The sequence below is a fragment of the Pseudochaenichthys georgianus genome, unplaced genomic scaffold (genome assembly GCF_902827115.2).
Source record: "Pseudochaenichthys georgianus unplaced genomic scaffold, fPseGeo1.2 scaffold_534_arrow_ctg1, whole genome shotgun sequence".
Taxonomy (NCBI): Eukaryota; Metazoa; Chordata; class Actinopteri; order Perciformes; family Channichthyidae; genus Pseudochaenichthys; species Pseudochaenichthys georgianus.
Genome location: NW_027263095.1, coordinates 94,362 through 104,374, shown reverse-complemented (window position 1 = coordinate 104,374; position 10,013 = coordinate 94,362). Strand labels below are relative to the sequence as shown.

Below are 10,013 nucleotides of genomic sequence, written 5' to 3'. Positions count from 1 at the left end.
AAAACCTCAGGGCCAACAACCTCCATTGAGTTTCTAGGCATCACCCCGGACTCAATGTCTTTCCAGGCTTCTCTACCCTCAGAGAAAGTACAGTGCATCACTCTCCTCTTGTCAAACTACTTATAGGCAGACAGATGCGCAAAACGGCAGCTGTTAGCCCTCCACGGCAAACGACTCTCTCATATTCACACTCCGAAGGAGTAAAACGGATCAGCTGGGAATTTCTTTCCCCATCCACATCTTTACATTACATTACATTGCATTTAGCTGACGCTTTTATCCAAAGCGACTCACAATAAGTGCGTTCGACCAACAAAATACAAACTTGAAGAAAACAGAATCATAAAGTACATCAGGTTTCATCGAGCCAAAACATTTCAAGTGCTACTCAACTGGCTTTAGGGAAGCCAGTCCTTTATTAGTATATAAGTGCTTTGTTAGTAATTATATCGCTCGAAGTGGAGTCGTGGAGAAAGAGATGATCTTCCGCCTGAACTCGTATCCCAGCCCATACGAACCACTAACCAAATACCTCAGCGCAAGGTACGATGCACACGCAACGCCTCAACACTCTTTCTCACCGAAACAGGGGAAACGGCCACACGTTTCTGGTTCCAGAGACACTTCCACAATGTGTTGCTTATTTTGGGGATATGTTCAGAACATTATTCGAGCCATTCCTTCCGCATTGACGCAGCGTCCACAGCAGCGCGTGTGTGTGTGTGTGTGTGTGTGGTGTGCGCGCGCGCGCGTGTGTGTGTGTGTGTGTGTGTGTGTGTGTGTGTGTGTGTGTGTGTGTGTGTGTGTGTGTGTGTGTGTGTGTGTGTGTGTGTGTGTGTGTGTGTGTGTGTCATATTTTGTATCACTCTGTATTATATAACCATGTATTAAATGATCTTATAAAGTTGTTGTTAATGTGTTTGCTAACAGGCCAAAGTTTCTCTCCTCAGAGGACGAAGGAGAAACCTTTTTTGTTGACCGCCTCGGACCAATTATTCTGTGGACACGGCTGTCATCTGAATACATTGCATAATGTTACTGAGAGGCCAACACACACACACACATGCACACACACACACACACACACACACACACACACACATGCACACACATACACACGCACACACACACACACACACACACACACACACACACACACCACACACACACACACACACACACACACACACAGGTGTTTACCTCTCAGTCACATGATGCAACGTCTGCATCCTAGCAGCAGACAAACCTATAGTGTCCAGCCTCTTCAGAGTGGATCATTACAGGGGAGGGGGCTTCCTCTCATCATCTCAAAGCTCTCACTAACAAGCTGAGTAACATACACTGCTTTATTGTTAGTTCCCACATTGAATCTTAAAACGTAATTGTTGATGATTGTTTCAGTTGTCTAACTATTGTCTTTAATAGTTGTCCTCATTATATTGAATGCTTTCAAGGTTATCGTGCTGATCTGAACACAAGTATAACAAATGTAAATGTTCCTACACTTTCAGGCATGGAACCAGTAAGTCAATAATTATTCTGTATGAGTGTATTTATATGTACTGATGCACTGAGAGTGTTGAATTCATTGAATATGTTATTCTTATGCAAGCATTGATTAACATGGTGTGTATGCTTTGGATTATTCTCACTTTCATTATCCTTCATGGTGATGATGCTATATGCTGGCTGGGGCACGTGCAGCCTTTTTTTCAGGTCTTCCTCTCCTTCCTTTACCGGTTGCTCTTTGAATGCACCTCTCTTTTTGCTTTAGGTGCACAAACATTTGAAATCTGAGTGAAATACTGTTTCAATAAGTGAGAGATGCCAGGATTGTGGTGCATGTAGTTTATGAGAAGGTCTTAGTTTGTGTCCATCACTTCTTCGGTTACTTGGAATGTATATTTCCTATTGTCAGGTCCAACTGTGAACGTTTGCCGTTCACATGCATGCAGGTTATTGTGGTTTTAGTATTGTATGTGTTGAATTAGGACATGTTGCAGTTACATTCCCTCCTTTTATCCAGAGACAGAAAGCCTGAGTCAGTCTGTGAACTCCTGTTTGAATAACTGAGACAGGCCAGACCTTTGCTGCATGTGGTGTATGTGGAGGTGAGATATTCCCAGCACAATATTGTCACGTACAACCCTAGGAGATGTTACAATTCACATGCATGCATGCAGGCTGATTTTGTATTCATATTAATATATGAATATTGAGTAACATACGATGTTTTATTGTTAGTACCTGGACACAGGTAGATAATCATACTGTATACATGTGTATACTGCTTCTGCATGCAAGTATTTGTGCACATATATGTATTTAACATAAGGAAAGAATATATTCTCACTTATATTTGACTTACTTCAAATGAGATTATATTGATTATTGTCTGCTTGTGACCTTTCCTTAAGTCTTGCTTCTCCTTTCTTTAACTCTTGTTCTTTCTATGAATGTGTTCTCTGTTCAGGCCGACTTGCAAACATGAAGGAGGCAATGTGTACGAGTGTGAAATAATGTTTAAATCAATGCGAATTACCATGTTGGTGGTTCATGTAGTTTATGAGGCTTTTTTCCTGCCCTTCATTTGTGTGCTTCTCTTCTCCAGCTCCCTGAAGCTAAATTCAATATTGTCAAGTGCAAGTGTTAGGAAGGTTGTAATTCACATGCACGCAGGCTTATTGTGTGTTTGCATTACTGGAGGTGTTGAATCACAACATTTTCCTCTGAACATTTCCCTTGTTGTGCATTTATATTCCCCCTTCCTTCGCAGATATAGAGAGCCTGAATAAGTCTGTGAACTACTGTATGTGGAGGTGAGATTTTCCCAGAGGTTATATTTAACATGGTCACATACAACTGTTGGAGATTGCATGCAGGCTGATTTTGTATTAATATCTGAAATGTAGCTAACAGCATCTCATTAACAGTTCCTGTATTGTTCCTCTCTTTGGAGCAGACATGAAGAGCAACAGCAGCCTGAACCCTCCCTACTTTCAGTTGACCCTGTTTGCAGACTTTGGGCACCTCAGATACCTGTTCTTCATCTTGTGTCTGTTCATCTATGTGACTATAGTCTCTGCTAACATGGTCATTATTCTGGCAGTGTTCCTGCAGAAGTCTCTGCATCAGCCCATGTATATTTTCATCAGCTGTCTGTGTGTAAACTCTCTGTATGGCTCAGCTGGATTCTTCCCCAGGTTCCTGCAGGACATCCTCTCTGACTCTCATTTGGTCTCACGTCCATTATGCTTTATTCAGGTGTATGTTATTTACACCTATGCTTCCTATGAGCTGACCATCCTCGCCATCATGGCCTACGATAGGTTCATTGCTATCTGTCAGCCCTTACACTACCACAGTAAAATGACCTTCAAATGGGTGCAGGTTCTTGTGCTCGTTGCTGTTTTATACCCAGTGTTTACTGTTGGCTTCATTCTCTATCTTAGTGTTAGATTACCGCTGTGTGGAAATAAACTGAACCGGATGTTCTGCTCTAACTGGCCTGTGGTGCAGCTCTCCTGTGTGGACACCACTCTGAACAACATAGCTGGACGGTTTCTTGTGGTGACTGGCATCTTCATCCCCATGTTCTTCGTCCTGTACACATATCTACGGATTCTGCTGGTCTGCAGCAGGAGATCGTCTGAATTCAGAGGAAAGGCGTTACAAACCTGCCTGCCTCACATCGTGTCCTTTATGACCTACTCCATCTCTCTCTTCTGCGAGTTGTGTTTGACTCGATTTGAGGCTGATCAACTGAATCCAAGCATCGTAGGTATTTTGTCTTTAGCGTATCTGATCATTCCCCCCCTCAATAACCCTATCGTGTATGGCCTGGGTCTGCCTCAAATCAAAGGAGGCGTGTTGAGATTTCTGAAGAAGGGCCCTGCTGCTGAAATATAAAAGAAATATGTTGACCATGTTAGATTGTGTTTCCTATCATAATTATTTAAAGGGATGCATGATTAGATAGAGATCAACATACAGCACAACAACAATATTGTATATGCTTGATTTAACTTGATTTGGCTTGAATTTCCCTCAAATGTTAAAATATCACTATTCTGTTAAATGTAATAGATTTAAAGTTAGAACACATTATGTTCTGCCTCTTCATGAATATTTAAGGTCAATATTCAAATTTATTTTTTTAACATGTCCTGTATGTTAGGCATTGTGATGTTACACCACTTACTGTTGTTATTGTGTTTTAATATTTTGTTGTGAAGCATTCTCCCTTTGTTACTATAATGAAAATGTAATGATGATGTAATATATTCAATAAACAACAGTCTACAGCCATGTGAGTCCCTGCTTTTTCACCTTCACTTAAATTAAATGCTATTGTTAGCCATTTGGAACATGTTAGTTTAACCTTGAAGCATGCTAACATTAGATGATTATCAGTGCAGCTGAGGATTATGGGAATTAATAAACTATCAAGCTTTCTATGTTTGGCCCCCTGCCTTAACTTTAATGTTATACGTACAGTAAATTACAAAGATTGGCAGTCTTTTGTCCAAAACGTTTGCCTTGGTGAACTATTTTTGCAAGAACATATTTTGTGAAATGTTAGTAAGATTGGTCACTTTCCATGCAGGTTTAGTGTGAATGTGCTGTTTTGTAAAGAAAGTGTTTTGCATTAACATTTGTAATGTATCTATGATAGAAGTAGAATAAACACTAAATAACCAAATATAATATCACGAAAAGCGGGCCTGAAACCTGAGAGCTGACATTCACTTTTGGGACTAAACTTGACAGTTTTTCTTGTGGTCTTGGGTCAAAATGTTTATTTTCAAAAATATATTACCTTCCACGAAATTACATATGGAAACATTCAGGGATTGTCACTAACAGCTGGCTTACTCGAGATCAGTGTTTCTAAAACGTTTTCATACCAAGGACCACTTAACCAATAAAAAAACACTCGCGGACCACCTAACTCCACAAATATCCCAAAACACATCGTTTTTTACAAATCGCCTGAAAATGCTACAAACAAGTGGCAACATGTGTGATGAAGGTGTTTATCTGGGCTATATCATGCAATTGAAAGTTAAACTTAAGCTCGCTCCATTGCAGAGATATTCCCGCGAGAGTGCGGAAAACTTAAATGTATTTATTTAAAATGTGAAATGTTACCAATATACTCACAGACCATTAGGGGGCGCTCACGGACCACCAGTGGTCCGCAGACCACACTTTGAGAAGCACTGCTCTAGATACAATGCACTTTTCAACAGCTCACCTCTGGCTGGCAGATAACGTTGGGTTACGTATTGTAACCCTTGTAATATTAGCACAGGCGGAGCCCTCTACTGGACTATATGGGTACACCTTACCCTGCGAGCATTCTCCCACTGAGACTTCTATTGACGTAGCTGGCCTTGGGCGGGCCTACCGGAATGCGCGCGCATCACACCGTATAAAAGGAGGCCTCGTCTCCTGACTATCATCCTACACCTCTCTTCAGCGAGCGGAATAGGACAGACAGTGCCCTGAGTAGAGGGCTCCCCCTGTGATAATATGACAAGGGTTACAATACGTAACCCAACGTTATATCTCTCACAGGCTCCGCCCTCTACTGGACTCTATGGGTACAGTGGGTGGAGCCGCGATGTATACGCGCACTGTCGTCCAACAACAACATTCCACCCTACTGCCCCTGACCGGCTTTTATGGTCAGCAGCTGCTGCCCCACATTCTCCTTTAACCCGGGTGTAACCGAGGAGAAATCTGGGCTGTGGCTGACAGAGCACACCCTGCTGCGCTTACCTCTCAGAAAGTGTGCTCAAAAAACAGTGCCGGGGGAGTCATTTCCTAAAGGAAGAGGACTTCTTTAACCGCTCTGTGGGAGCCAGCATCCTTGTTTGTTGTAAGGCAAATGTCAGCCTTATGGACGGAGGTATCATGGGACTTGCCCTTCACATGTACGCGTGTCCGCTCAATGGAAATGCGATGTCAACTTCCGATGTCAAGTTCCTGCCAGCGGCTAGACAGATGTTACCAGTGTTTACCAGTGTTGCCAGGGGCACGATAACATCCTCCACTGGAGGTTGGGTGCTGCTGCTGTGAATAAGTCCGACTATGGGTGCCGATGGGCGGACGGTAAAGCACCGCAAAGTAGACCCCCTTTAAGTGTTGCCAGGGGCACGATAACATCCTCCACTGGAGGTTGGGTGCTGCTGCTGTGAATAAGTCCGACTATGGGTGCCGATGGGCGGACGGTAAAGCACCGCAAAGTAGACCCCCTTTAAGTGTTGCCAGGGGCACGAGAAAAATCCTCCACTGGAGGTTGGGTGCTGCTGCTGTGAATAAGTCCGACTATGGGTGCCGATGGGCGGACGGTAAAGCACCGCAAAGTAGACCCCCTTTAAGTGTTGCCAGGGGCACGAGAAAAATCCTCCACTGGAGGTTGGGTGCTGCTGCTGTGAAGAAGGCCGACTATGGGTGCCGATGGGCGGACGATAGAGCACCGCAAAATACACCTCTTTTCTGACTCACCAGGGGCATTAAGTTCTGGAGGGTGTGAACATCTGGGTTTAGTCCGTTGGGGAGTGCTTAATTCCGGGGTTCGGGGGTCTCATGTTATGGAAGTATGGATGATTCTCGAAAAACGGCTAAGTGCCAACGGGGGAGGGTGAAAGTCCTGTATACCCTGAGTAATCTTACCCGGCTTTCAGACACTTATTCCTGGGTAACAAAGTCACCCTGCTCGGGTCGTCAAATGTGAATGAAATGGACAGATTCCTGTACATTTCAATCACTTTTGATGGGAGTCGTGAGGTGTGTTTGAAAGGGCCATATCTTCCTTAAATTCACATCAAACTTACCCAGCTTTCACACACTATTTCATGGGTAATAAAGCCATGTGCACACAGTATTTAAAGTAATCTTACCCAGCTTTCAGACACTAATTCCTGGGGAAGAAAGTCACCCTGCATGCGTCGTCAAATGTGATTGAAATGGACAGATTCCTGTACATTTCAATCACTTTTAATGGGGTCGTCAAATGTGATTGAAATGGACAGATTCCTGTACATTTCATGCATTTTTAATGGGGTCGTCGAATGTGATTGAAATGGACAGATTCCTGTACATTTCAATCACTTTTGATGGGAGTCGTCAGTATATGGAGCTTATCCCATAATTCCCGGAGGTTCCAGGCCGAATTTGGAAGCTCATATGCGGCCTGCCATGCGCCTCCACCCGTGGAAAGCAAAAAAAAGTAAAGAAAACGGTCAATTATATGTTAAAATAATCAAAAATGAAGTTTTTAAAAATGCCAACGGGGGAGGGGGTCAAGTCTTCGGCGCTTCGGGACGAAGCCCCGGAGACTTTTGCACTCCCCCGTTGCAATTTACAACGGAGAGGGGAAATGAGACCTCCCCTCCTCCGTCCAAAAAATTCATTCATCTTTTCCAAGCTACCATCTGCACGAAATCGGAAACCCGGTTTTTGAGAGCACTTAGAAAAAAACGAGCTATTTTCACATGATGGGGAAATCATGGAGGAATGTATCCGCCTCATAAGCACTTTGGATCGGATGAAATTGTTGCCTGGAGGACCCCAAATCATGGTTCTCACAAAAGTTAAAGTTTTTGAACTGGTCTCTGGAGGAATGCAAGGGGAGTTGTCAGGGGACTCTATCCGCCTCAAGAGGCACTATTTTGGGATACATTTGATCCATTTTCACCCCTTTTTCTGGTTCTTCCAAAAAGTTAACTTATACTTTTTCCGACTCTGGAGAAAGGTATGGGGAGTTGTCAGGGGACTCTACCCGCCTTTTGGAACACTATTTTCGGATACAATTTATCCATTTTCACCCTTTTCTCTGGTTCTTCCAAAAGTTAAGTTGTACTTTTTCCGACTCTGGAGAAATGCAATGGGAGTTGTCACGGAATAACGAGACACTATTTTCGGCTAAAATGGTTGTCTGGAGGACCCCCAATCATGGTTCTCACACAACTTTAAGTTGTGAAACTGGTCTCTGGAGGAATTCAAGGGCAGTTTTCACGGAATAACGAGACACTATTTTCGGCTAACATGGTTGCCTGTATGACCCCCACTCATGGTTCTCACAAAACGTTAAGGGCGTTCTCCCCGGCAACCCGCCAGCAGATGAAAACACCCACCCCTCCGCCTCTCCACCTCTTCCGAGGGACGAGGGAACCGCGCGGGGGTCTGCTGGAGGCTACTGCCGGGTGCTCCGTCCTGCGCCTCACCGGGACCCTGACTCCAGCGCGGTGTGGCGGCCTCGCCCTGGCCGTCCACCGTGCGCCCTCTGGGTACCTGACTCCCCTGCCTCCTCTGGGGGCAGGTGAGAGGGGTTCAATGCCTCCCCGGAGGATACTGTTATCCCCACATTGTCGTACCCGAAACTGTCGGGTATCCTTTGGGAGAACCAGACTCTGGAGGAACGTGAGGGGAGATTACAGGGATCTCTGCCCGCCTAACGAGTGCCTAAATGGGACACCGCACCATGATGCAAATGAAAACAAACACCGATTTGAAGATAAGCTGAGTGCACCTTTCGTGAGTCTTTTCACGCTTCCTTCTTTTTTACCCACGATTCTGGTGACATTTCCCGGTACCGAAATGCTCAAGAATACAGGTCGGATGGCGGTCCGTTGTCCGATCTGTAATAGTTCCTACCGTGCCCTGAGGAAGCACCTTCAGAGGCGCCATGGTGTGCGTAACTTGGATGAAAGAAAAATGCTGCTGTTGTTGGCCAACGGACGGACCAACATTAGGCTCCATCCCTGTACCATTCTGGGATGCGAGTACCGCGGCACAAGGCTGGATCGCCACTTGGCCAGAGACCATGTTGAGCTGGCCCGGGAGGAACTACATGTGGTTCAAAATAAAATGAAAATGACAGTGGCCAAGAAGGAGCTTTATGAACTCCGAATGACAAACCTCACCATAGAAATGATTACCGCTTGGGCTGTTGACACGGTGGCAGATGACGATATACTGTCACAACCTCCACCCTTGTCCCCGGTGAATGAATGTGACAACCCGGACTGCAAAGAATGGAGGCTGGAGGCAAACGCAGTGAGGGCTCAGCGGGACATATATGCTGCTGAGGTGAAATCCCTGCTCTGCAAGTTGCAGCAGAGGATAAAGCACAAGCGACAGAGGATGGATCAGCGGGCCGGGGACATGCCCGCGTTCGATGGGGAGGAACGAGAGCGGGTCATTCTGAAGAAACGACCCCGAACAGAGTCGACACCAACGAGGCTGTCCAAGTCGAAAGGTCCCTCCTGCAGCAAGTCTCCTATTCCCGCCTGCAGCACGTCTCCCATTCCCGCCTGCAGCAAGTCCCCCACTGGCTCTCACACCCATTCATCCAGCTCCTCAGAGCCTGCATCCATCCATACCGAGGCCTCGTCAACCTCCCCTCCCATAAATTCCCCCTGGTTCCGGGGCAGGGGCCGGGGAAATATAATGCGGGACATAACATTCCCACGGATCATGGGTAAGTGTTTTGGCTATGTGACACATGCAGTTTCTGTAACACATCATGTGTTGTCATTAAAGTACTGTTTATATTTCACAGAGGAGTATCTGCAAGGATACCGGGAGCATTATGCAGGTATCGACCCACCAGTGAGGCTCCAGGAAAACACAGTCTCCAAACTAAGCAGAGTGAAGTCGTTCCTCAGTTTCATGGCACACGGTTTCAATCGCCTGTCTGACTGGCTCTTTTTGAGGGATCTCAAGAGGATACGCGGGTGGTCCCGGAGCCTGATGAAGTCAAGCCTTCAGGTCACGACCTCCGACTTCTACATCAAGAATATATCACACTTTCTCAAGTACATGGCCGACACACCGTGCAAGGGGAGCAGGCTCAGCCAAACCGACATGATTTTAATCAAACGGGAAGTAGTTGCCATCCTGAAGTCCCTGAAGAGAAAAGTACTTATCCACCAGATGCAAGTGAAGCGTGACAAGATGGAAGGACTGCCGAGCCACAACGACCTAATGACATGCTTGACTTC

At 45.4% G+C, this 10,013-nt stretch overlaps 1 protein-coding gene across 1 annotated transcript; it reads left to right on the top strand.

The window, feature by feature from the left end:
- Nucleotides 1-2,804: 2,804 nt before the first annotated feature.
- LOC117443089 (olfactory receptor 51L1-like) lies at nt 2,805-3,909 on the top strand. Its single transcript, XM_034079028.2, has 2 exons — nt 2,805-2,819; nt 2,963-3,909. The coding sequence occupies exon 2, from the start codon at nt 2,965-2,967 to the stop codon at nt 3,907-3,909; it is 945 nt and encodes a 314-aa protein (XP_033934919.1). The 5' UTR covers nt 2,805-2,819; nt 2,963-2,964.
- Nucleotides 3,910-10,013: the final 6,104 nt, after the last annotated feature.